Source organism: Oncorhynchus mykiss, chromosome 28 (assembly GCF_013265735.2).
Source record: "Oncorhynchus mykiss isolate Arlee chromosome 28, USDA_OmykA_1.1, whole genome shotgun sequence".
Classification (NCBI taxonomy): Eukaryota; Metazoa; Chordata; class Actinopteri; order Salmoniformes; family Salmonidae; genus Oncorhynchus; species Oncorhynchus mykiss.
Window position 1 is genome coordinate 31,343,994 of NC_048592.1, and position 26,863 is coordinate 31,370,856.

The 26,863-nt window shown below is 44.4% G+C and overlaps 3 protein-coding genes across 11 annotated transcripts; 1 reads left to right on the forward strand and 2 right to left on the reverse strand.

The window, feature by feature from the left end:
* Position 1: 1 nt before the first annotated feature.
* Positions 2 to 7,524, reverse strand: LOC110508952. 4 transcript variants are annotated; one of them, XM_036966032.1, is made up of 7 exons: positions 7,438 to 7,524; positions 7,059 to 7,206; positions 6,700 to 6,796; positions 6,534 to 6,584; positions 6,344 to 6,431; positions 6,155 to 6,182; positions 2 to 5,910 (listed from the first exon to the last, which is right to left on the reverse strand). In XM_036966032.1, exon 7 carries the CDS (start codon positions 3,151 to 3,153, stop codon positions 2,119 to 2,121), a length of 1,035 nt encoding a protein of 344 aa, XP_036821927.1. In that variant the 5' UTR covers positions 3,154 to 5,910; positions 6,155 to 6,182; positions 6,344 to 6,431; positions 6,534 to 6,584; positions 6,700 to 6,796; positions 7,059 to 7,206; positions 7,438 to 7,524; the 3' UTR covers positions 2 to 2,118. The 4 variants fall into 4 exon arrangements, with proteins under 4 accessions (XP_036821927.1, XP_036821926.1, XP_036821925.1 ...); XM_036966031.1 differs by having other exon boundaries at positions 7,388 to 7,506; XM_036966030.1 differs by lacking the exon at positions 7,438 to 7,524 and having other exon boundaries at positions 7,059 to 7,278.
* Positions 7,514 to 17,681, forward strand: glmna (glomulin, FKBP associated protein a). Of its 2 annotated transcripts, none has more exons than XM_021589876.2 (19): positions 7,514 to 7,621; positions 8,126 to 8,216; positions 9,178 to 9,303; positions 9,714 to 9,827; positions 10,145 to 10,253; positions 10,548 to 10,782; positions 11,082 to 11,181; positions 11,745 to 11,926; positions 12,086 to 12,139; positions 12,280 to 12,310; positions 12,416 to 12,505; positions 12,647 to 12,688; positions 14,322 to 14,395; positions 14,496 to 14,580; positions 14,735 to 14,844; positions 15,007 to 15,070; positions 15,242 to 15,380; positions 16,977 to 17,059; positions 17,192 to 17,681. In XM_021589876.2, exons 2-19 carry the CDS (start codon positions 8,178 to 8,180, stop codon positions 17,279 to 17,281), a joined length of 1,767 nt encoding a protein of 588 aa, XP_021445551.2. In that variant the 5' UTR covers positions 7,514 to 7,621; positions 8,126 to 8,177; the 3' UTR covers positions 17,282 to 17,681. The 2 variants fall into 2 exon arrangements, with proteins under 2 accessions (XP_021445551.2, XP_036821921.1); XM_036966026.1 differs by having other exon boundaries at positions 11,085 to 11,181.
* Positions 17,682 to 17,717: 36 nt separating this feature from the next.
* On the reverse strand, positions 17,718 to 25,524 carry cdc7 (cell division cycle 7 homolog (S. cerevisiae)). Of its 5 annotated transcripts, none has more exons than XM_021589880.2 (11): positions 25,334 to 25,524; positions 23,837 to 23,947; positions 23,658 to 23,744; positions 23,376 to 23,511; positions 22,856 to 22,949; positions 22,616 to 22,758; positions 22,281 to 22,344; positions 21,679 to 21,780; positions 21,104 to 21,377; positions 20,791 to 20,940; positions 17,718 to 18,240 (listed from the first exon to the last, which is right to left on the reverse strand). In XM_021589880.2, the coding sequence occupies exons 2-11, from the start codon at positions 23,925 to 23,927 to the stop codon at positions 17,876 to 17,878; spliced, it is 1,506 nt and encodes a 501-aa protein (XP_021445555.2). In that variant the 5' UTR covers positions 23,928 to 23,947; positions 25,334 to 25,524; the 3' UTR covers positions 17,718 to 17,875. The 5 variants fall into 5 exon arrangements, with proteins under 5 accessions (XP_021445555.2, XP_021445553.2, XP_036821922.1 ...); XM_021589878.2 differs by having other exon boundaries at positions 22,050 to 22,344; XM_036966027.1 differs by having other exon boundaries at positions 22,050 to 22,344; positions 23,837 to 23,939; positions 25,334 to 25,521.
* Positions 25,525 to 26,863: the final 1,339 nt, after the last annotated feature.

Sequence of the window (26,863 nt, forward strand, 5' to 3'; positions counted from 1 at the left end):
CACACAATTGGCCCAGCCTCGTCCGGGTTAGGCCGTCATTGTAAATAATAATTTGTTCTTAATTGACTTGCCTAGTTAAACAAAGGTTAAATAATAAAAACATTAAAGGCAATGTTCCCACGTTTGCTGAGACCGCATTCCATAAATGATACATCTGTCGGCTCAATAGTAAATTACCTTTGGCGGTCGCAAGCAGACTAGGTATCAACAGACAATCCAGAAGGGGCTGGAAACTAATGAGCTTCGATTGGCCAACAGTAACGAGATGTCGCTGAGTATTTGCATAAAGTTCCACAATCCCCAACTTTGGTCCCGCCCTTTTCAAGTCCCTAGCCCACGTTCTTATTGCCCAACGGTACCGCCCACTTCGCTTCTGTCATTGAAAATAAACGTGCTTCTGTTGTTTCATCGCCCCCGACGTGACATGCAGATCTCCGCAGGCATCTATAGTAAATATGTATATGATTTCTGGCTGGCAATATGACTAATCTCCTCAGCAGCACAATGCACATGTTTGTAAAGTTTACAAAGCTGTGTGTTTAAGGGAACACTTTATTTTGTATAGCCAGTAGGGATGGGTAAGGCATTCCAGATGATATATTTGCCTTTGGTGATGGGAAGAGTATCTCGGAAATAGGCTAACCAGAGGGCTGGTAAATATGTTTTAGGAATACAGGAGCACAGTGAGTATGTCTCCTGGAGCAATGCTGCTACCTGGGTCTAGTGTTGCATGAGGCCCATCCATTATTCACATGATTCACCTAACAACAACAACAGAGGCCTGACTAATTACACAGCTGCCATGCAGTAGGTAGGCCTCAACTCCAAATTATTCATGAGATGGATAGTTGACTCAAATGCTAATGGCTTGGTACTGTTCTATGGTCCTGCAGATATATTGTTAGTAAGTAACAAAAAAAAAAATGGATAACACTTCGGATAAGTATGTATGCTTTATGATGTGCTTATAATGCAATGTAAGACTTGTCATAAGACTACTTTATAATTTCTTATAATAAACATCATTATGAGCAGAACTAAATACGAGACATTTTGAGTTAGTTGAAACCATACTGCAGCCAACAGCCAGGTACAACGTTCAATTATTTGTTGAGCACCTCACTCAATAAGGCATGTTCTTTACCATCTACTTATCAGATTGGATGAAGACAACATCTGTAGCCTAGATAAGGTGATATCAGCTCAAGAAAGAGTCATCTCCCATTTATTTAGACAGCTATAAATCAGAGCTGAAGTTATGTCCCTGGTTTCCTCTCTGGGGTGGTGTACACAGTGGATCAGTTAGGGACCAAATGGAATGTTTCCCAGGGTGTGTGTGTCGCCCCGGGCTGCTGCATCACGGATCTAGAGAGGGTTGGGTTTGGGGGGGGTAATCAGGTGGAGGAGATAAGGCCCGAGAGGCGTCTGTGTGTACACAGACGGGAGCAGCACGGAACTGTCCCACACAGCGCCTGCTAGGCTCACGCCCTGCCACCGACCTGCCTGGGGAAGTAGTGCACACACACACCACACACACGCCATCTGGCACAGGTCAAACAACGCAAGGGCAAGCACACAATGCAGATTGGAGATGCCACACACACACACACACCACTGTATATTTCACAGGGCAACATAAAACACAAGGAAACCTTTGAATTGCTGTGCCTGTGGTTATGTATATGCGTTTTTCATAACAATGAATATACAAATTCTAATTCTATGCATATCTTAATGAAATCATGAGTTTTAACAGGTTGGCATTCCCTTTTGTGATGTTTAAAATGTACCAAAGAGAGCATCCAAAAGAACACACACACACTGCAGTGCACCCTGGATACACACAAGTAGAGATAAATCACTAGGTTAAGTTTGTTGAGAGGGTGTTCCCCCAGGTAAAACAATGTTCTCTGATTTCCTCTGCTGATCCCTGACGGATCCTACTGAGGCACAGGCTCTCCAGCTGTTCCTGCAACAGCACATGACACACACACACACACACACACACACACACACACACACACACACACACACACACACACACACACACACACACACACACACACACACACACACACACACACACACACACTTACAGATTGAGGAGCACCATAACGATCATGGTCCCCTCTGGGCCTTCGTGGATAATGTTGGTGTTTGTGAACCTGCCATGGAAAAAAATACACTGTATAGTAAAAAAAATTGCACAGGTCTGACATCGCACTGCCACCAGGCTGGACATCGCACTGTCACCAGGCTGGACATCGCACTGTCACCAGGCTGGACATCGCACTGCCACCAGGCTGGACATCGCACTGCCACCAGGCTGGACATCGCACTGCCACCAGGCCGGACATCGCACTGCCACCAGGCCGGACATCGCACTGCCATGAGGCCGGACATCGCACTGCCACCAGGCCGGACATCGCACTGCCACCAGGCCGGACATCGCACTGCCACCAGGCCTGACATCGCACTGCCACCAGGCCTGACATCGCACTGCCACCAGGCCGGACATCGCACTGCCACCAGGCCGGACATCGCACTGCCACCAGGCCGGACATCGCACTGCCACCAGGCCGGACATCGCACTGCCACCAGGCCGGACATCGCACTGCCACCAGGCCGGACATCGCACTGCCACCAGGCCGGACATCGCACTGCCACCAGGCCGGACATCGCACTGCCACCAGGCCGGACATCGCACTGCCACCAGGCCGGACATCGCACTGCCACCAGGCTGGACATCGCACTGCCACCAGGCTGGACATCGCACTGCCACCAGGCTGGACATCGCACTGCCACCAGGCTGGACATCGCACTGCCACCAGGCTGGACATCGCACTGCCACCAGGCCTGACATCGCACTGCCACCAGGCCTGACATCGCACTGCCACCAGGCTGGACATCGCACTGCCACCAGGCCTGACATCGCACTGCCACCAGGCTGGACATCGCACTGCCACCAGGCTGGACATCGCACTGCCACCAGGCCTGACATCGCACTGCCACCAGGCCTGACATCGCACTGCCACCAGGCCTGACATCGCACTGCCACCAGGCCTGACATCGCACTGCCACCAGGCTGGACATCGCACTGCCACCAGGCCTGACATCGCACTGCCACCAGGCCTGACATCGCTGATTTTCCATGAAAGAGAAAACACAACAGTCTCTGTCCTTTGCTTCAACTTGGCACTGAAAATCTCTAAATCATATTAGCCTAATGTCCAACCATATCAGAGACACCTCATCATATAGATTGAACAATTATAGGTGTTTATTTGACAGTTTGCAGTGTAATGTCTGGCTGCTGTTCCAGCAGGCCTTATAGTAGCTAGCAGATAATTCCTGGAAACAGGCCTCTTGCTGAAGGTGTGACTCAAGTGCCTCGCTATTAAATCAGAGCTACAGGAAGTCAATAGCACTCTGCCAATCACTACTTCCTGTTGACTGCACCTCAATCAGCCAATCACAGCCCAGTTAGTGCCCATGACAGGAACAGAGTTCACCTCTGGCAGTTTGGGGCTACCCTGAAAAGTTCACTCAGTTCGTGAAAGCCTTGTCGCCACATAACTTCTCCATAAATACCAGAGCATGTATTCATAGTGTCTCAGAGTAGTAGTTCTGATCTAGGATCATGTGTGTCCTCGTCTCCCGTCCATGTAATCTTATTCACTATGATCAAAAAGCCAATACTGATTCTAGATCAGCACTTCAGATAAGATGGTTTATGACTACGGGACCAGGTAAATATTGACTGAAATAAGAGTGTAAAATGTCCAGTTTCTCTCCCAGACAGTATTGGACACTGTAGTAGGAAATGGTGTGTAAAAACAGCAATCTGCAGTGTAATACATCAATTTTTGGACTTATAAATTAACGATACATACCCATTGATTCTTGAAGACTATAACTTAGAAATTGCTTTATTAGCTAAGTTCAAATGTCATACCCCATCAGAACCCAAAATATAAGCTTGTTTCACTCCAATGTTAGTAAACAAGCATTTAGCTACACCTTCAGTAGCATCTGCTAAATATGTGTATGCGACCAATACAATTAGATTTCAAATATAAACAAACACTGTATTGCCTCAAAACATGCTTGAAACTCTAATCTAGGACGCTCAGTCCTTGCATCCATAGCTCTGTCTATGAATTTGAGAAGAGTTACATTTCTCCAGGCCCATCCTTGAGCTTTTTACCAAAACAGAGGCGTTTTTTATTGTTTCAATTAAGGATTGGCCCTTTAACTCTGAGTTGACATTGGCACTGACCTGAAGGTCCTGACCAGGCTGTTGTGGTCACTGGAGATGTCAGTCATGGTGAGACGTTTCCCAAGATGAGGAAAACCGGACATATAAATACACACACATATACACAGAACTTGATTTCATTTCTTAAGTTGCTGAGATGCGAAGTTCAACAAGACCGAGCTAGTACTTACCAATGTTTCTGTAATATTGCTGGTTGTCAACTATCAGCACATCAGTGACCACATTTCCATTGCATAAAACAGTTTTTTGAACTTTGAAAACCGTAGCAGCATTTTCATACAGACACACACACCCTCTAGTGAGCTTCTCAACCGTTATGTGTTTCTGTATGAGGTGCTAGGCATGGGAATCAACCAACCACCCTGGTCCTGGGTGGGGGGGTGGAGAGAGAGCATGAGAGAAAGATTGTGAAAGCAGGAGAAAGAGCGTGAAAGAAGGAGAGAGAGCATAGATGGGAAAGGAGAGGAGACACAGAGTGAGGGAAAGAAGTGAGGTGAGACATAAAAAAAACCATCTTCATGGTAAAAGCCAACCTCAAAAACAAGACCATCATCATCATCACGCTTAACATCTCCAATGCTTATACATAGTGCCCCCATCTGGACACTGACAGTTACTACACTACACTTATCCCCCACTCACCTCTGAGTCTCAGGGCCCGTTTCCCTGACACCCAGTGGGCTCCCCTTTGTAGAACTCCCTGACCCTCTGGGGACCCGCCGTCCCCTCCATCCCCAACCCCTTCTACAACATCCTCCAGGTTATCTTCATCCAGTTCTTCTTCTTCCTCCTCCTCCTCCTTTTTCTTCTTCGTTTCTACTGTTGTTTTATTAAAGTGGTCTGGGCCATATAGGAACTTCATAGTCTCCTCAGTCCACCATTCGTCGAAGGAACTCCATAGGACTTCTAGAAGGTTCAGTCAGACCGAGCCAGGTTTTGGAGTAGTTTCGTGGCCCTTGAGGAGCCCCTGGGCCCCCCTCCTGCTCATGTCCACCTGGGTGATCCTGAGGCCCGGCTGGGTGGGCTGTGCGGGGGTTGAGTCCCACTGAGGGTTGGGGGTTGGAGCTGGATCTTGATTCTGTACACTGCATTGTGTTGACGGTTGTTAGTACAGAAGATGTAACCGTGACTGGATCTCTATCCTGCATTGTGACTTGGCTCAGTAGTGCTGCGGCATCCTCCATAGACCGGCCCTCTGGTGAGCCTCTCTCTTCCAGGAAAGGCTGCTGCTCACTGGGGTGGTTTGTATCTGTTGTGTGTTGTTGGGGTCCATCTATGTCATTGATTGTCTTTGTTGGTTCTTTCTGTGATTCTTCTGTATTCTCCTCCTTCTTGTCTTCAGCCTTGTTTGTTTGTTTTGGCATCTTTGTGTCCTTCCCTCCCGACCTTCTCTCCCTCTTCTCGTTCCCTCCCCTCCCCTTCGTTGGTGTGCTTGGGCAGACTGACCCAGTGCACCCTGGGTAACTGTTGCTGGGAGACTACGCTGGAAACAAAGTGCTATTCTGTGTCGCTGTGACCGGCTGTATGGGATCATCTGGGGTTCTCTGGGGCCACAGAGTACAGGGGAAGGTTCCTCACATCCTCCTCTCTGAAACACCTCAGTCAGCCTCTCCTCCTCTCCAGTGCTACCGCTACAGACAGACAGAGGGAATCAGGGGGAAGTCAGTCAGTCAAGCCACCAATCAATCAATAAATCAATGGATCTATAATTTAATTTGATGTATACAGTCTGTGAATTATTTAATTATTATGCCGTAATGATTGATAAATGGATCCATCCCTCCATCCCTTATAAATCAGTTGAATGACAGCTACACATCTTATCAATTAATCGAGACTATATGACATTTTTAAAAAAACAACGAATGTACATACCAATCTCCTTTATTTATTAAGTTTACATCTGGGGGGTTGCAAACAAAAAGAGGAAAGACATGGTCATAAGAGGAGGAGAGTCAACATTTAGGTCATATCTGGACCTATAGGAAAATGGCGGCCTACCTGAGCACGGCTATATCTGCGGTTAACCATGACTCAATGTAAAGTGAAACGGAACATAATTACCTCTCGTGCTGCCTCAATCATAGAGGGCTCTTTGAAATCTGCAGCTCAAATGACTTGGAGGCTTTGTAGCAGAATTACTGCAGAAGGACTAGGTCAGAGACGAAAAGGGCATCGTTTCAGTCTTACATCAGTCACGTTCTTCAATGGTGCTGGTCATAACACAACAGAATATCTGATTCTGTACACCTACCTTGCGTTCTGTAATGTCATTGACTTTATTGGTGTTGGTGGAAATGTTTAACTGTTGAGTGGGGACATATGAAAATAAATATCAGAATGAGTTGGTTTTGACAAAACACTATTTACTCAAAGGCAAGTAAAAAAGGGAGGCCTTTTATAAATAAATTAAACGTTACCTAGCCCAGTTTATTTGAACAGACAGAATAGCCACACAGCTTCACAATAGATCTCTCCTCAACTGTCTTTGTAATTGGCAGAAGTGATCAAGCTTTCCTGCAAATCAAGGACAACATCATGAATACATGACAGATACCCCACACTACCTGAAATAGCGATGTGGTGCTCCTCGATCAACTGATATCTATTGACAGAAACTGTCAAATCTTTCCATGAGGTCATAGATCCTCTTCTAATACTCAAAAGTGGAACCGTTCCAAATCCGCATGTCACCATCTTAGCCACCAACCACAGATAAAAAGAGCAATCTTGTATTTGAATCAGTGTATTTGTAGACCTCAATCTTTATGGTACTCACACAGTCAACCAGGAAGTCCTCCAGTACGCTATCCTCCAAGAGACACTCCACCACCTGCAGAGCTCTCTTCTACAGGGGGGGGGGGGGGGGGGGTGAAAATACATTCTTGCTTCCTCTGCAGAGGTCTGTGCTTTGACACTCTTCCCATCTGTCGAATAAGTGACATTAGGTGTCCGTGCTCATGACAGAACGTAATAAGACAGTTAGCTGTAACTTATACTGTAATCAAGTATTGAAGGCTAACGTTGTATGGTTAGCTATGAAACATGTTAGCTAACTATATGTAAACACAACTGTAGCTGCAAGATTGATATCTCCATTTTCATTACTTTTTGAGGACCTACAGAGACCCAACAATATCCAAACGCAATGTTAATACCGGTCTGATGATGCCTTATAAAAACGAAACCTTTTACATTGCTCCTTCTTCATGCTGGTCCAATGTTTTGTACTAATTTCAACTTTGAACTGTGACGTATTACATCTACGGCAATTCATCAGGGTCAACGCTGCCGAAACACTTCCGAATCCACGCGACTGACAGTGTCTCCGATAATTGACATGTAAGTAGCAATTCCTCTAATAAATTAAACCGATTAATACTTTAACTATGGCCTTATATTCTTTATCGTGGAAATTAAGCTGTAGATCCTATGTAGCTTTATGAAACGATTACACTTAGAGTCTATTGTTGCCTCGATTTCTCGCCTCAAGGCAAAGCAGCCACAATAATGAAGTGATTTGACTATTCCGTTCTTGCTTATTTCCTAATCATGTGCGTTTTAGACTCGGCTAGCTACGCCACTAGTATAAACAAACAAAATACAGTTTTATCAAATCACTAATGATGGAGTTAAACCAAGATACATTTCTGACGTTACATCCATTATGTGTGCCACTCACTCACAGCAAATCAGCTGGTGCATGCTAAATAGTCCTACTTTGCCTTGACTCTCTGTTTTGTGTGCCACGGTTTCATACATAAAACAAAACTGTGATGACTGCATTCGAAACGTGTTATTTAATAACCCGTACTACTGAAAACACATTTTTTTTCCCCCTCACAGGAGTGTTTAGTGAAGAGATACCCTCTGTTGGAGAACAGCCGAGACAACGAGGATGGCTCTAGAACAACTGAGTGATGTCGTCCAGAGATGTGTAAGTTATAAGAGTACACATAAGACAGGGGTGTGAAATTCCATTTAGGGCTTAGTGTCTGCTGGTTTTTGTTTTTTCCTTTCAATTAAGACCTAGACAACCAGGCGAGGAGAGTACCAAATTAAAAAGTGACCTTAATGTATCAATCAAGTACAAGGGAGGAGCAACACACAGACACTCAGCCCTGCATGGAATGAGTTTGACACGTGTCCTATGACAACTGAGTTCACCAGAGCATTGTGTTATGGCTGGTCTCGCTCACCCAGGCGTCCTCCCCAAGCTGGTCTCGCTCACCAGACGTCCTCCCCAAGCTGGTCACGCTCACCAGACGCCCTCCCCAAGCTGGTCTCACTCACCAGACGTCCTCCCCAAGCTGGTTTCGCTCACCAGACGCCCTCCCCAAGCTGGCCTCGCTCACCAGACGTCCTCCCCAAGCTGATCTCACTCACCAGACGTCCTCCCCAAGCTGGTCTCGCTCACCAGACGTCCTCCCCAAGCTGGTCTCACTCACCAGACGTCCTCCCAATCTGGTCTCGCTCACTCAAACGTCCTCCCCAAGCTGGTCTCGCTCACCCAGGCGTCCTCCCCAAGCTGGTCTCGCTCACCCAGGCGTCCTCCCCAAGCTGGTCTCGCTCACCCAGGCGTCCTCCCCGAGCTGGTCTCGCTCACCCAGGCGTCCTCCCCGAGCTGGTCTCGCTCACCCAGGCGTCCTCCCCAAGCTGGTCTCGCTCACCCAGGCGTCCTCCCCAAGCTGGTCTCGCTCACCCAGGCGTCCTCCCCAAGCTGGTCTCGCTCACCCAGGCGTCCTCCCCAAGCTGGTCTCGCTCACCCAGACGTCCGCCCAAAGCTCAGATTCTTAGTATAGCATGTGCGCAGTAGCTTGGGGACGAGGTTAGTAAAGGACAGACTTACCAACCCCCCTTTCCCTCTCTCTCTTTTTCTCTACCCCTTTCTCATGCAGCAAGCCATCCAGGATGACAACTATACGACTGAGGATTATTCCGTGTTCCAGATAGCTGGACGTACCTGTCTAGAGGATGGAGAGAGTGCTCAGGTTCTGAGTATCGTCCTAGATGAGGAAAATAAGGTGAACTAAAGATTGTACCAGACATCTATACCAAGTGTACAGTAAAAAATAAATACAAGTTGTATTATCACATATACACTGGATAGGTGCAGTGAAATGTGTTGAAATAGAGTCGCTTGCTGTGTTGTTTTACAGGGTCAGTCATAGTAGTACGGCGCCCAGGGAGCAAATTAGGGTGAAGTGCCTTGCACATCAACAGATGGTCATTTGGATGTGGTGTGCTGCTTCTCAGCTGAAAGGCTCTCTCTCTTAAAGTAGCCTATATATGTACTTTTATAGGGATGTATGGTTGGAACCTGAGGTTTTCCTAACCACATGATCTGACCAGGAAAACCTCTGGGTCATAATGATGGTATATGTTAGTTATTACATAGTGAAGTAATACTACTTCTCCCCTTGTTTTTCTGTAGAACATAGTGAGATGTATGGGCTGGAACCTGCTGGGTCCTCTGGTTCAGATTCTGCTGAAGAAGGAGGATAATAATCTTCCTCACTGCCTCGCCACCCTCACACACCTGCTGGAGGTCTGTTGACATGTTCTAATTATTATACGTTATTACAAAGGTCTAATACTCTGCGTTTTGACCAATCATATCAAAACTTTTCACATAAGCTCTTTTTCCGAGCTGATCTGATTGAAATGGGCTGCCTGTCTAAACGCAGCCATATTGTTGTTTTGGTTATAAAATGTAAATGTTTGCTAGTCTGGCCCCAGATCACCATAGGAGTTGGCAAGATATTACAAACAGATCTGAGATTAGGCTACATGTTTGCATGTCCAGACACGGAAGTGCATTGACACAGAAAAAGGAACCCTATATTCTTGTGTGTGATTGGTCAGGTTTGCAGTCCCAAGGAGCTACTGGTTGGCTTGCTGGAGCAGGTTGAGGAGGCTCACCCTGACTCCATCGCAGAGACCGTCATCCTCCTGCTGCAGCCACTACAGAAAGGTGAGGAACACCTTTCCACCGCTGAATGGAAAACCCTCAATATTGTTTGACATTCTTGACCATTAAGACGTTTCTGTATCCCTTTCCCATGCCTTAATGCCTACTCTCTGCTACCACTCTCTCAATCTACACACCCCTTATCACCTATCCACTCTCTTACCATTTTCCCACCCATTTCCTCTACTCCCACCCTAATGCCCTTTGCCCCTACTCACATTTCCCTGTCTACTCCCACCCTTTTCCCCACACTGAACCTCTCCCTTACTGTCCCCACCTCTCCACCCTCCCCCTCAGTGTTGTTGCGGCTGGGCAGCCGGAAGGCCTCCTCGGTGGGCATGGCTCTCTCCACTCTGCTGGACCAGGTGGCCAGGCTGCCCGTGCCCCAGACCAAGGAGCAGGAGGAGGACGACGTGTTCAGCCTGTGCCGCTGCTGCTCGGCCCTGCTGGTCTTTGTCAGGCCCTTCGTGGAGGAGGCCAAGCAGAGCAGGACGCCCAAAGAGGATGAGCTGAGGACTGAGCTGCTCAAGTTGTAGGTTTTATTGGGGAGCTATTGAGTTAGCATGTGTATTTTTAATATATATATATATATTTTTTACATAGGGACAGATACAATACACCATCATACTGTAGCTTAGCAGATGAGAATTGGATTCTGATTGTTTAATAGTCGCATGTACAGGGTTGCAGGTGTTATTGCAGGGTACAGTGAAATTCTTTGGCTCCGAGCTCCAACGTTAAAGTACGGTGCATTAAGTGTCTAGGTGCATGAATAGAGTGTGTCTATAACGTGTGTATAGAGTGTGTGTGTGTGTGTGTGTGTCACCCTAGCAGTATGAAGAGTCTTTGTGAGCCTCTTCTGGAGGTGCAGCTGAAGGATCCTGAAACCCTAGCAGAATCTCCCCTCAGGAACTTTGCCACAGAGATTCTGGTAAGATGCCTGCTCAGATTGTGACCATTGCTCCTAGAGCTAGCCTGGTTCCAGATCTGTTTGTGTTGTATATCTAAATCCTATGGGCATTGACAACGACTATAGGAGACTGTTAATACAGCACAAGCAGCAGGCTAGCTCTTTTTATACTATTCATGAAGATTATATTCCACTTCCATTTAAGTGTTTACATTAGTCATTTTGCAGACGCTCTGGACATACAGGAGCAATCAGAGTTAAGTGTTTACATTAGTCATTTTGCAGACGCTCTGGACTTACAGGAGTAATCAGAGTTAAGTGTTTACATTAGTCATTTTGCAGACGCTCTGGACTTACAGGAGCAATCAGAGTTAAGTGCCTTGCTCAAGGTCACATCAACAGATTTTTTTTACCTAGTCGGCTTGGGGATTCGATCCAGCGACCTTTCGGTTACTGACTCAATGCTCTTAACCACAGCTAGGTGAAACTTCATCCTGTATAGGGGTAACTAACTAATAAAGGGCTAACCCTGTCTATACTTAGGTTAACCCTGCTCCTCCTGTGTGTGTGTGTGTTTTTTGCAGGGCATCCTGTCAGACATCGGGGAGTCCCTCCCTGACCTACTGTCTCACAGCCTGCTGAGGAGGAGAGAGGTGCCTGGGTTCCTGGAGGAAGAGGTGTGCTACCCCAAAGAGTCTCTGGCCAGCCTGGCCTACCTGCTGTTCGTACAGCACATTGCCATTGATACTTTCCCCACAGTCTTCAGGTAGGGAATAAATACTGTGTGTTTTCAGTTCATATTACTCTGAAAGTACTGTTGCACCTGGCTAAGAAGTTTTTTATTCAATTTGTATTGGGGTTGGTTGGCTCTTAATGTAAGTGCTAAAACAGTGTTGATTGTCCTAACAGTCTTTTCTTCTTTCAGCTCAGTGTTTGTTCTTCAGTGTAATATGGAATACATCAACCTCTTCTTGAGCAGGTACATATTCATTTACTTTTGACTTTCTTTTCCAATTTATGTAAATGACAAAGTATAGCATTTTATAGACTTCTGTAAAGTCTTGAAAATTGGTTTTGATTGTGTTTAAATTCAAACAATATATTTGGTGCCCCCCCCAGAACGGAAGAATCCAGGCTGCAGAAAGGACTGGTAAGGATCCTCTGTTTAAAAGTCGGAAGACTAGCAATTCTGTACAAGTAACACTTTCTCATTGACCTTCTACAACTCTTAATTGCTTTTTTGTCCTTTCCTAAGGACCTGTATGAAAAGAGCCTGGTTAGGGTTGAGGACAACAGTCTCCCAGTCCAGCTAATGGAGCTCAAATCTTTCTTCAGTGTCCCTCAGGTAAAACAAAACATCCAATATTGATGTAATGCCGCAAATACTTACGATAGTTTGTGTTTTATAAATCAGTAGAGAGGAATTGCTTCATCCCATCTCGCTGTGTGAATCACAATGACATTTTATCCTTCCTTTACATTTTAGAACTTGGTGAAAGTCATGACATTGTGTCCAATTCAGCATTTGGTAAGTAACCTGTATACATATGATTACTATAACACATATATATATATATATATATATATATATATATCAATTGTGCAAGTTCTCCCACTTAAAAAGATGAGAGCCCTGTAATTTTCATCATAGGTACACTTTACTATGACAGACAAAATGAGAAAAAAAATCCAGAAAATCACATTGTAGGATTTTTTAATGAATTTATTTGCAAATTATGGTGGAAAATAAGTATTTGGTCACCTACAAACAAGCAAGATTTCTGGCTCTCACAGACCTGTAACTTTAAGAAGCTCCTCTGTCCTCCACTCGTTACCTGTATTAATGGCACCTGTTTGAACTTGTTATCAGTATAAAAGACACCTATCCACAACCTCAAACAGTCACACTCCAAACTCCACTATGGCCAAGACCAAAGAGCTGTCAAAGGACACCAGAAACAAAATTGTAGACCTGCACCAGGCTGGAAAGATTGAATCTGCAATAGGTAAGCAGCTTGGTTTGAAGAAATCAACTGTGGGAGCAATTATTAGGAAATGGAAGACATACAAGACCACTGATAATCTCCCTCAATCTGGGGCTCCACGCAAGATCTCACCCCGTGGGGTCAAAATGATCACAAGAATCACAAAAATCCTAGAACCACACGGGGGGACCTAGTGAATGACCTGCAGAGAGCTGGGACCAAAGTAACAAAGCCTACCATCAGTAACACACTACGCCGCCAGGGACTCTAATCCTGCAGTGCCAGACGTGTCCCCCTGCTTAAGCCAGTACATGTCCAGGCCCGTCTGAAGTTTGCTAGAGAGCATTTGGATGATCCAGAAGAAGATTGGGAGAATTTTTATATGGTCAGATGAAACCAAAATATAACTTTTTGGTAAAAACTCAACTCGTCGTGTTTGGAGGACAAAGAATGCTGAGTTGCATCCAAAGAACACCATACCTACTGTGAAGCATGGGGACCAGGACGACTGATCCGTGTAAAGGAAAGAATGAATGGGGCCATGTATCGTGAGATTTTGAGTGATAACCTCCTTCCATCAGCAAGGGCATTGAAGATGAAACGTGGCTGGGTCTTTCAGCATGACAATGATCCCAAACACACCGCCCAGGCAACAAAGGAGTGGCTTCGTAAGAAGCATTTCAAGGTCCTGGAGTGGCCTAGCCAGTCTCCAGATCTCAACCCCATAGAAAATCTTTGGAGGGAGTTGAAAGTCCGTGTTGCCCAGCAACAGCCCCAAAACATCACTGTTCTAGAGGAGATCTGCATGGAGGAATGGGCCAAAATACCAGCAACAGTGTGTGAAAACCTTGTGAAGACTTACAGAAAACGTTTGACCTTTGTCATTGTCAACAAAGGGTATATAACAAAGTATTGAGAGAAACCTTTGTCATTGACCAAATACTTATTTTCCACCATAATTTGCAAATAAATTCATTAAAAATCCTACAATGTGATTTTCTGGATTTTCTTTCTTCTCATTTTGTCTGTCATAGTTGAAGTGTACCTATGATGAAAATTACAGGCCTCTCTCATCTTTTTAAGTGGGAGAACTTGCACAATTGGTGGCTGACTAAATACTTTTTTGCCCCACTGTATTACTAACATTAGCGGTCAAATGTTATTTTCTGTTCACAGAGAATTAAAGGACTAAAAGTGCTGCAGTTGAGCATCGATAAATTTGACACGGAAGCCAAATACAAATTCTTCCAGTTAAGTTCACCCCTGTAGAACAATATGGCCGCTCTTTTGTTCTGACACCTTTCTGTAAGATGCTCAGTCTTTTTCTGATAACTTTTCATGTCATTTTAGGTGCATGCTGAAGACAAGTCACCATGCAGGAGTAGAGGGCTACATCATCAAGAACATCAAAAACCAGATCGACTTTGCCTTTAAGGTACGGCGCTCATGGTTTTGCGCCTTTTCAGATTTACATGGATTGCCAATGTAAATGATTTGACATTTTTGGGCTAAAACTTCAAAAAAGTGAACTATATCTTTACCAGTGGTGCTATATTACCTATGTAAATGTACATATCTTTCCTCGTCAGCCGGACAAGGGTAACGAGTGGTTCATGGGGGCACACCTTTTCCCTCTCCTGCGTCAGGTGCTGTGTCTCCCCCAGGGTCCTGAGACCGACCTCCTACAGAACATGGACAGGTCAGTCCACTCCACACCCAACTACCAGTAGTTGATTGATGCAATGTTTTCCACCCACCATCCAGGCAATATTCACTACAATAATTGATTGATTCAAACAAGTTTAGCCCAGTGAGCAGTAGTAGGGTGTAGTGAGACTTAACGCCTTGGTCTTTCTGACAGGGTGATGGAGTCTCTGAACCTGCTGCGCTATTTACTCATCAGAGACAAAGCGTGGAGAAACCAGGTAGCTACTGCCTCAACCACAACACTTATATTGCAGAAGGGATGCATGCAATGTTTATGAACACAAAAAGTGAAATTTTGATATAGTGAGGATGACTGAGGATGTTTACACTATTGCCTGGTCTTCTTTGGGTTAATTGAATGCACACACTAATCATTCTCTGGTGTCCAGACGGGGATCTGGACTGAGCTGTATAAGATTGAGGACTACTACATGAAGCCACTACGCACGGGGTTGAACATGTCCAAAGCCCACTACGAGGCTGAGCTCCAGAACACCAAAGACAACAGCAAGAAGACCAATGCTAAAGGTGAAACACAACCACTTAGTCTCGTCTAGTGCCAGCTGGTATACCTTCCTAAGCTCAGCAAAAAAAGAAACGTCCCTTTTTCAGGACCCTGTCTTTCAAAGATAATTCGTAAAAATCCAAATAACTGCACAGATCTTCATTGTAAAGGGTTTAAACATGGTTTCCCATGCTTGTTCAATGAACCATAAACAATTAATGAACATGCACCTGTGGAATGGCCGTTAAAACACTAACAGCTTACAGACGGTAGGCAATTAAGGTCACAGTTATGAAAACTAGGACACTAAAGAGGCCTTTCTACTGACTCTGAAAAACACCAAAAGAAAGATGCCCAGGGTCCCTGCTCAACTCCGTGAACTTGCCTTAGGCATGCTGCAAGGAGACATGAGGACTGCAGATGTGGCCAGGGCAATAAATGGCAATGTCCTTACTGTGAGATGCCTAAGACAGCGCTACAGGAAGACCGGACAGACAGCTGATCGTCCTCACAGTGGCAGACCACGTGTAACAACACCTGCACAGGATCGGTACATTCGGACATCACACCTGCAGGACAGGTACAGGATGGCAACAACTGCCCGGGTTACACCAGGAATGAACAATTCCTCCATCAGTGCTCAAGATTGTCCGCAATTGGCTGAGAGAGGCTGGACTGAGGGCTTGTAGGCCTGTTGTAAGGCAGGTCCTCACCAGACATCACCGGCAACAACCTCGTCTACGGGCACAAACCCACCGTCGCTGGACCAGACAGGACTGGCAAAAAGTACTCTTCACTGACGAGTCATGGTTTTGTCTCACCAGGGGTGATGGTCAGATTCGCATTTATCGTTGAAAGAATGAGCGTTACTCCGAGGCCTGTACCTTGGAGCGGGATCAATTTGGAGGTGGAGGGTCCGTCATGGCCTGGGGCGGTTTGTCACAGCATCATCGCAGGCAATCTCAAAGCTGTGCGTTACAGGAAAGACATCCTCTTCCCTCATGTGGTACCCTTCCTGCAGGCTCATCCTGACATGACCCTCCAGCATGACAATGCCACCAACCATATTGCTCGTTCTGTGCATGATTTCCTGCAAGACAGGAATGTCAGTGTTCGGCCATGGCCAGCAAAGAGCCCGGCTCTCAATCCCATTGAGCACGTCTGGGACCTGTTGGATCGGAAGGTGAGGGCTAGGGCCATTCCCCCCCCAAGAAACGTCCGGGAACTTGCAGGTGCCTTGGTGGAAAAGTAGGGTAACATTTCACAGCAAATCTGGTGCAGTTCATGAGGAGGAGATGCACTGCAGTACTTAATGCAGCTGGTGGCCACACCAGATACTGTTACTTTTGATGTTGATCCCCCCCCCCCCCTTTTGTTCAGGGACACATTCAATTTCTCATAGCCACGTCTGTGAAACTTGTTCAGTTAAAACTTATGTTCATACAAATATTTACACGTTAAGTTTGCTGAAAATAAACGCAGTTGACAGTGAGAGGACATTTTCTTTTTTTGCCGAGTTTACTTCTGTGGTGTCTATTTTGACTCCTTGGCGTCTTAGGGAACAAATTGGCTTTCGATCCATGTTTTCATGTGATAGTAACTTCTGTTTGTCTGAGCAGAGTCCCAGACCCAGGAGTCAGTGTGCTCTCTGACAGTCGGGAACGAGAAGATGCCAAACATGACGCCAGAGATGCAGCTTCAGGTAAAACATTTAGATGCATCTGTATAAAATATATTGTTTCTGTCTTTGGGTAATTTGAGAATTAGCATGATTTATACATTTCTGCCTACTTTGTATGTAAATGTATTTTTAATCTCATGCTTGCCATTGTAGGTTCTGCACTCAGCACTGCACACGTTTGACATGATGGAGAGCGTCCTGGCGAGAATAGAGGAAATCATCGAAGTGAAAGAGAAACCCTGAGCAGCAGTGGATCTGGGTTACAATTTCACCGTGTTGTATTGAGGCCTCATATTTGAACTCCCTCCCTGTTGCCTAGATAAGCGATTTGGGTCATTAGGCAAAGCACTTTGGATCACTTGTTTCTGGTGAACTTTCTTTCGATTCTGACAATGTGGCAATTGTTTTATTTTGGCATCGTTACCTAAATAATTCAGGTTCAGGCATAATGACACCAAGACCAGCTTCTTGAATACCTGTAATAAAGCATGTTCAGTCTTCAACTCGACCAGACTAAATGCTCGATGGCAGTTAATCGTTTTAAATGTCTGCCATGGCCATTTATTTAGTTACTCAAATGCCACTAAGTTAAATCATGTTGATGGATCTTTGTTAGACAGTTAATAAACTCTAGCCTTTCTAACCATGCTTTGGAAATGTCTTCATCAGTTCCCAAGAGTGCTTTAATACATTTTATTCTGAGAATGTAAGTACAATTTTATATTTAACAAGGCAATCATAAATTATATGGTAACAAGGAACAATTCAAGTAAATAGCACATCTTCACATTTGAAATTCATACACTTCCTTGGCAAAGATGAGTGAAAACAGTAATCTCAGAGGTCAGTAAAAAGTGGATGCTGCAGTGCCTGTGCAGCTGTGATGCGTTTGGCTGGATTCAGGTCCAGCAGTCTATCCAGCAGGTCGTAGGCCTCGTCAGGCACCCTGTCCCATCCCCTCTCATCCTGGGCCTCAGGCTCTGCTAGGGTCTGGTCCTCCTCTGGGAGGTGCTGTCTAGAGGGCTCCCCAGGGGGATGAGTGGAAATGGGGGAGTCATGGGTATGGTGGTGGCGTGTGGAAGTGTCTCTGTGGGGATGTGGTGTTGCCTCATCGTCCGGGGATGGTCTCCTTCCTCTGAGCGTTTCACACAGGGTCCTCAGGTCCTGCCGGGGGAGCTCACGGCTGCACACCACTGATTTACCTGTGGTTGAATAATGGTCATGTTATGGTCAGACTGCTGTACTTTACTATGGGTTTACCGTTTTTAATATTACCAGTGGCATCCTGCCCTTACTCTTGTAATTCAACTCAATAATTAAAGCATTTAAAAAAAGTTTAGCCTTTGTAAATGGCTTTTTATAAAGTTATGAACTAAGCTACATTAATTGGAGCCTCTTATTGCTGTTGTTTAAGTGACATGACTAAGAGGAAATTAGATTATCCAAACAATTACATTGATAACAGTAACAGGTCTTTGGTAGGCCCATTACGACATCAAGATACAGGACTTTCCTTCCATGATGTAGGTGAAGTGATGTCAGTGACAACTTTGCAAATACAATGGCTCGTGACTCAATCTGGTGCTCAGTGTTGCTTCATCAAGCAACGGAGATACAACCTAGATATATTTATGTGGCCTCTTCAAGCATCCTAGGGCACAGAAGAGTCTGAAGAGCAACAACAACGTCTGTATGAAGATTGAGGAGTAGTTGAGGGTCCAAGGAGATGTGAGAGACCTCTTGTCTGAGTTGGTTGGGGGCACCTGGGGTGTGGCCCTGCAGAAAAGGGGGCAGAGTGGTAGAGTTGACCACACCCTCTTCCCCTCCAGGGAGGACATGAAAAATAAAATCAATAATCCGACTGAGACCACTTCTCCTAGATGGATGGGAGGCTTTCCGGCCCTGGGGCTACCTGCCCTTCTTCATCCAGCAGGAGCTGACACTTTCTCTGGCTGGTCAGATGCAGTGTCTCCTTCCTGCCGGGGAAGACCCTATTGGCTGTCCACATGGCAGCATTTAAAAAAAAAAGTATGATATTTAGCATCGAAATCACTTGGGTAATTTCCCTAGCAACATTCCGACGTTGCTATGTTTCACCTTGGTTACTTTAGTTGTACACCGGTACAGATAACCATTTGTAGTAGTGGTGGTCAGTATAGTCTGCCTGGCACTAAATGAGAAAACAAATGAAATGGCTGACTGGGTTGGGAAAGAAACGTCTTTGGCAGTTATTCGGTTTCAGGAGGAATTATTAAGGTGAGCCAGAAGACCTGATCGAAGTCACTTGCAGAATATGCAAAACGATAATCAGGGCAAAGGATGGACAGACTACAAACCTCTCAACATTTACAAGTTCGCTAAGCTGAAGCTCCGCCTTATCTCAGTTCGCTGGTCACGATAACACCCACCCGTACCACAAGTTCCAGCAGGTATATCTCACTGATCATCCCCAAAGCCAACACCTCATTTGGCCGCCTTTCCTTCCAGTTCTCTGCTGCCAGTGACTGGAACGAATTGCAAAAATCGCTGAAGTTGGAGACTTATTTCCCTCACTAACTTTAAACATCAACTATCTGAGCAGCTAACAGATCGCTGCAGCAGTACATAGTCCATCTGTAAATAGGCCACTAAATCTACCTACCTCATCCCCATACTGTTTTTATTTTATTTACTTTTCTGCTCTTTTGCACAACAGTATCTCTACTTGCACATCATCATCTGCTCATCTATCTCTCCAGTGTTAATCTGCTAAATTGTAACTATTCGCTCCTATGGCCTATGATTGCCTACCTGATGCCTTTTGCACACACTGTATATATATATATACCTGGTTAAATAAAGGTGTTCTCAACTAGCCTACCTGGTTAAATAAAGGTGGGGGAAAACATGTTTATTTTTTGTTCCCATTGATTGAAAATGCTGCTGTGGGAGCTTATGCCCGATTGCCCATTGGACAATTCAAGGACATTAATAAACACTGGCAATATTATAAAATGTTAGTTTATAAGTTTAACTTGTCAAAGTAACACTTAATGCAACTTTTATTGACAGTACCCTAGTGTAGGCCTATATTACTGGCTGTTTGGTTTGCGAGGAGGGATTTTCCGACGGCACAATTTATTTTGCCAGCACTTTGATAAAGTAAAGCAAAAACTAAATGTGGACTTCCTGTTCAGGACTTCCTGTTCGGTTAGTCGACTACCTATTCGATTAGTCTTTCTCTCCCTCTCTCATTATTACTATACTATGTTTTTATTCAGGCTATTCTGAGATTGAATTAATCTATAGGCCTAACAGAGTTCAATGTTTGATCATGAAAGAATAGGCTATGCCTAGGTCAAAAAGTCATTCAAATCGAAAGGGAATTGTAGAAAAAAAAAAGAGACAAAATATATTTTGAAAAATGAATATTTTAAAACAAGCCAGACAACGACGTGTCCGCTGCAAAAGGCCAATCAGACGGAGGAGGAAAACACCTTGGACCCCATGTGACATTCAGCTGCTTTGATGCTCTCCTCTCTTTCTACAATGCACATTGTTCACTTGCATTTTGTTAATAGTCAAACTACCACATACATATTAAACATTTAGGCTATGGTGAATAGGCCATTTGGCATGTTGCCCTGCTTTGTGCGTTGCCAGATTCCAGCATTAAAGTCAAGTTCAAATATGCTAAACCATCGTTTGTGACATCAAGATGTCGTCACCACCGACAATGGTGGCAAACATGGTCGATAAGACGAAATACACACCGAAAGTCATGGCAGCCTGGATGGTTTCTCTGGAGCCTCGGATGGTCATGATCTGTGTGAGGGCAATGAGGTCGTCACTGGCTTTGAAGAAGGGGTACCTGCCACTCAGCAGGGAAAGCAGGATCACACCAGCTGACCAAATGTCTATGGCTGCAGGGAGACAGGAGTGAAAAATAAACAAGTTGACATCACTGTGAAATATGATTGAGAACACATTCTTATTTACAATGCAGAGAGCGACATTGCAGTGGAGAGGAGTATTAGTAGAGATGTGAGGTGTAGTACTGCTGAGGATGGTATCTGTTAGCCTTACCTGTTCCCTGGTTGGGACACTTGGTCAGGACCTCTGGTGCTCTGAAGCCAGGGGTTCCGGCCCTGGGAGCCACCTGCTGTTTCCTAGACATACAGATGTTACAGACTCTGTCGGTGGAGTAGCAGCTGCAGGTGAAGCCCAGGTTGACCGCAGCAGGGGTCATCCTCTGGTTGGGTCTCTGGTTGCTGACAGGGGTCCTGACAGGTACTGGGCGCCGGTGGGCAGAGATAAACTTGCGTGTGGCAGGGTCCTCTGTTTTAGTGGGCTTCACCAGCTGGCCCAACATAGAGACAAAGGATTGTTATGATCCGAGGAAAGTCTTTCCAAAACAAATCTACAGTTCATCGTCTGGGTTGTTACTGCTGGAGGGCAGTCTGACTGAGTATCCAGAAACATGCATTTGTTGGTGACAACTCCAAAAGACTAAAACAGAGTTACAGCTAGTTAAGATAGAACTGAAAAGTATACCAAACTTGTGCGGCAATATGTCTGTCAATCAAATGTGTTAAATACACACTGGACAACAGAGTAGCTATGGATTGAATGTAACAGGAGAGAAGGCAAGCATTTCCTACCTCTAACTTGGGGTCAGTGGTTTTGGTGGGGACGGAGGTAAAGCTATTCAGGTTCCTCTCTCCAAATACGGCCCGCGGTGTTTTACACAGACCTGAGAACTCCTGGTTAAAAAAAAAAAAAAAAACGAAGTCACATCATGTCACTAATGAACACCGCAGACAAAGTACATAAAGCAAGATAACTACATGTCACCGTATACATTACAACATCCCTGAAGTGTGTTTTCAGCTCAAAACATCTTCAGTATCACAACACTTTATGGTCCAATAACTACAGGGTCAATGAGTTAATAAAAACTAAGCCTATAGACAAATACCATAACACCACTGTAACCAAATGAAGTGCAAGAGATAGATCCAGTGCAGACAACCTTGGTGTGTTTAGAGCGGGTGGTGGAGGAAAATGTGGAGACCGAGACCCTCTTATCTGGTGGTTTTGAGGAAGTGGAAGAAGAGGTGGAGGAGGAAGAGTGAGGTGCTGAGGTCCTGGGGTGTGAAAGTGATTGTAGAGGTGGGGCTAGGGAGGTTGGTGCCCGTTTCCCCTGTGATGTCTCCGGTTTCCCCGTGGAGCCCCCACACTTTTGGGTCTTCTGCTTCACCACCTTCAACAGCTCGATCTGGGTGTCGGTTGTGCCCTGTGCCAGCCCAAAGTCCACCAGGGCAAACCTGCAAACCACCATGAAAACAATATATGGTAGGAATACGCACCCCAACAAAATGTGGGGGAGTTGCAGGTAGCAAACATTTAATGGGTTTATAAATGCTTGAATTTTGGACTAGAGACCATTCAAGACAGGAGATTAATGATCTCAGTCCAAAATGTGGACGTCAGACCAGAAGACATGATCTCTGGACCTGACTAACTGAGTCAAGTATTCCAGAGTGTCATATAGAGCTGAAGGTTAGCTCCAGTGATACAGGGGTATTCAGTACTCACATCTTCTCCTGCCGGTTGTAAAGGAAGTTGGTGGGCTTGATGTCACGGTGGATGATGCCAAACTGATGGACATGTCGGAGAGCTTTCAGCAGGTGGTAGATATACTGACGCACCTCCTCGAAACTCAGCAGGCCAATGATATCCTGATAGGAGAAAGATTTCCGTCACTTTGCTAGTGTTATGCCACCAACAAGGTATAAACACACAAACCAGGTAACCAACTACACAGTATTGACTCACCACAAAGGTTTGATGCTCCATATAAGGCATAACAATCACACAGTGATCATCCTTTCTGAAGCAGTAGGTCACGCCCATGACGTTTTCTTTTCCACTTAAAGAGGGAAGAAAAACATTGAGAACATTGTGTTGTCTAAACCTGGGGTCTCCCAACTTTTTCTAGCATGAGAGATATTTTAAAAACTCAAACATGTCACAAGCTCCTTTTTTTAGCTTTCAAATAGTGACATTCTTCTCTTCTCCCCCGGGAACATCAGTGTACAAGAGAAAGTAGTGCACTGTTTTTACTGCCAATATACCTGGTAAAATAATGGTTAATAAACTACTAAGGGGGGCCCTATAAAATCTGGGTGATCGACTTGTTGGGGACCCCTGTTCTAAACTGTAAACTAATGCAGTGCAATCCTATTCATGCATCTCTTGAGAGAATGTTCCTCTACAAGTGGATCAGTCCATGAAAATATTAGTGCTTGTGGTAATATTGCTCCTACACCCAGAGCATGTAAAGTGTGAGACTTACCCAGCCACAGTGAGGCACTGGAGCTCTGCAGCGATCCTCACAGGGTGACTGGTGGGGATGAGGTGCTTCAGGGCAAATTTCTCTTTCGTCCCATTGGCCATCAGAGCCTCGCCCAGGTACACTGAACTGAAAGTACCTACATAAAACAAAGTATTTTTTTTGTTTTGCCAAAAACAACTGATATAGGATAACCCTTTTTTTAAACTGATATTTGTTAATTGCCAAACTGTGGCTAACCTGCAGTCGTCTGCATATGAAGACACACAGAGTACTACTACATACCTTCCCCAATTTTGTCTAAAATGTGGAAAACTGTGGACAGCTGAGGAACAGCTTCGTAGAGGTACTCAATGTCATTCTCCACATCCACTGGAGAAAAATAGAGTTACCATACAGAAGGCATAACATAATTGGTAAAGACAATATCACCGAAACAATGCCTCTTGCACGATCAAACTCACTTGATAGTTTTCTCCTTCTAATGTGCTTGTCGGCTTTGACGTGACTTTCTGTGCTGTTGCTGTCATCGCAGACAGAGGGAATGACTTCCATTTGTTCTGTGGACTGTGGATCTAGAAATACAGATGAGCATTTAAACCAGTGACAATTCTGACATGATGAATGTGATGAAATGTTAACATGTAATTGGGAAATTTAAGTTGACTAAAGTTAATATTTAGCTTAGAGTGATCAACATGTTTAGCATATGTCCAGTTTCTGTAATACACATCTTCCTGTGTTCCTTGTTTGTGACAGTCAAGATGTGGGTTGACTAGAGGCACAATGACACACTGACTATAATGCAGAGCAACTGTCAGCTAACCAAGTTACTGTGCATGGGATAGCTGGCAAGTTAGCTGACTTTTAGCAATCTGCTAACTCCGGTTTGACTAGCTAACTATGTTGAAACAAGGTTTTTAATAAGGAAACAAGCAGATACAAAAAAAATGTACTTTATGCTGATATTACTCAATTGTACACTCTTCAAAAAACACAGACCTGATCAACTAGCTACAAGCTCAACTAGCTAGCTTCTAGTTTGGAGAATGTACACTGAACAAAAATAACACAACATGTAAAGTGCTGGTCCCATGTTGCATGAGCTAAAATAAAAGATTCCAGAACTTTTCCATACGCACAAAAAGCTTTTCTCGTAAATGTTTTAAACAAATTTGTTTACATCCCTTAATGAGCATTTTATCCTTTGTCAAGATAATCCATCCACCTGACAGGTGTGGCTAATCAAGAAGCTGATTAAACAGCATGATCATTACACAGGTGCACCTTGTGCTGTGGACAATAAAAGGCCACTAAAATGTACATTCTGTCACACAACACAATGCCACAAATGTCTAAAGTTTTGAGGGAGTGTGCAATTGGCATGCTGAGTGCAGGAATGTCCACCAGAGCTGTTTCCTGAGAATTTTAGGATACTTTCTCTACCATAAGCTGGCTCCAATATTATTTTAGAGAATTTGGCAGTAGGTCCAACTGGCCTCACAACCACAGACCATGTATAATCACGCCAGCCAAGGCCCTTCACCTGCAGGATGGTCAGAGTGGGAAGATGGGGTGCTGGGGAGTATTTCAGTCTGTAATAAAGCCTTTTGGGGGGGGGACTCATTGGCTGGGCCTGGCTCCCAAATGAGTGGGCCGATGCCCTCCCTGGCCCTACTATGGACGCGCCACTGCCCAGTCATGTGAAATCCATAGATTAAGGCCTGATGAATTTATTTCAATTGACCGATTTCCTTATATGAACTGTAACTCATATATTTGTATATTTTTGTTCAGTATATATTAGAAGACTGCTTTGAACTACCAAGCTACTTGCTGTTTAGCTAACTTAGTTAATGTCTAGGTTCAAAATATACCCCATCATCAAACTAGGCTAACGAGCTGAGCTAGCCAGCAAAGTTCTTTGCAAATCGAATTGACGTTACAAAACTTTATTTTACCTTTATCGTACAAATCGCTTGTAAAGGATAGCCGATTATACTAATTGAATACTCTGAGACAAATTCAAAAAAATAAAGATATCCTGGAATATTACAAAGCAGAACTTTATAAAAGACAAACAAATCCAGAAGTGCTCTTCCCCTCTCCTTTTCCGCAAACAACAAACTCCGCGCTAAAAATGTACGTCAAATGACGTTTGACGTGATACGCACACACGTTTTTCAGGTTTTATATATTTTTCTAGTAATGGCGTCTTTTTTGTATGCACGAACTGCTCCATGGTTCTTTGAACAAAGCCCATGGAAACGTATGGAGTTCTTGTAACGTTTTTTGATAAACGCCTAAAATAAGGTCTGTGGTAAACACAGGCTTACGTCACTTTTTGTGAATTATGTAATACATAAAACAAACGCACATTAAGGCTTCATAATTCATAATGGTCATGCTAACTGACTGTTCTATAGAACAACACTTATTCAATCTCATAAACCTGTGTTAACCTCAGACCTTATTTTCGGCATTTATTCCAAAGCCCTATTTTTTCCCCATTCATTTTGCCCATAGAAATGGTTGAAAGAAAATGGGGACACCTAGGCAGTTGTACAACTGTATGCCTTCAACTGAAATGTGTCTTCCGCATTTAACCCAACACCTCAATCAGCGAGGTACAGGGGGCTGCCTTAATCGAAATACACGTCTTCGGCTCCCGGGAACACTGAACATAACAGAACATTGTACACACTTGTCAGGAATCCACAGATATGTTTTTTTGACTCACTGAATAATGTTCACTCTATCAGTGATATAGAATGTAAACAGTGTGATTAACCCATCAAAGCAAACATCTAAAGAACAATAAATCACCAGGTGTTGATGGAATTACCTCAGCATTTTACATATTATTTTCTGAACAAGTAGCTCCCTTCCTATTTGAAGTCTTTTTAGAGGGTATTAAAACAATGTTCTCCCTCCTACAATGAGTCAGGGGTTAATAACACTGATACCTAAGCCTAAAAAAGAAGTGCTGCTCATCGATAACTGGCGTCCAGTTTGTCTTCTTAATAATGACCATAAGATATTAGCCTTACTATTTGCAAAGATAATTAAAGACGTCCTGGATGCAGTCATTGATGAAACACAGTCTGGCTTCATGAGGTACAGACATATTTCTAACAATGTCAGTGTATAAGACAATGTATAAGACATACTAGACTACTCAGACCTAATAACTGAGGATAGATTCATATTATTTTTAGATTTTTAAAAAGCATTTGACACAGTAGAGCATCAGTTCCTCTTCCACTCCCTTGAGAGACTTGGCTTTGGGGATTTTTTCTTTAAGGCTATTAAGACTCTCTATACAAATGGTAACATCTCTATCAAATTGAAATATGGCACCTCACCTAGATTGGAGTTAAAAGAGAGGAATTAGGCAAGGTTGTCCTATCTCTCCGTACCTGTTTTTATTAATCACTCAACTTCTTACAAATGTTTTAAATAATAGTCCTGTACAAGGTATTTCCATAACT

What these genes read in the sequence shown, in the direction of transcription:
- LOC110508952 (XM_036966032.1), bottom strand. Translation starts at nt 3,153, where the DNA reads ATGGAAAATCAGCGATGTCAGGCCTGGTGGCAGTGCGATGTCAGGCCT.
- glmna (XM_021589876.2), top strand. Translation starts at nt 8,178, where the DNA reads ATGGCTCTAGAACAACTGAGTGATGTCGTCCAGAGATGT. An exon ending in CCCTCACACACCTGCTGGAG is followed by an intron (nt 9,828 to 10,144) that starts GTCTGTTGACAT and finishes GTGATTGGTCAG; the next exon opens with GTTTGCAGTCCCAAGGAGCT. An exon ending in GCCAAATACAAATTCTTCCA is followed by an intron (nt 14,396 to 14,495) that starts GTTAAGTTCACC and finishes ATGTCATTTTAG; the next exon opens with GTGCATGCTGAAGACAAGTC.
- cdc7 (XM_021589878.2), bottom strand. Translation starts at nt 23,927, where the DNA reads ATGGAAGTCATTCCCTCTGTCTGCGATGACAGCAACAGCACAGAAAGT. An exon ending in TTTAGACAAAATTGGGGAAG is followed by an intron (nt 23,512 to 23,657) that starts GTATGTAGTAGT and finishes TGTTTTATGTAG; the next exon opens with GTACTTTCAGTTCAGTGTAC. An exon ending in GTGTCCCAACCAGGGAACAG is followed by an intron (nt 20,941 to 21,103) that starts GTAAGGCTAACA and finishes GTCTCCCTGCAG; the next exon opens with CCATAGACATTTGGTCAGCT.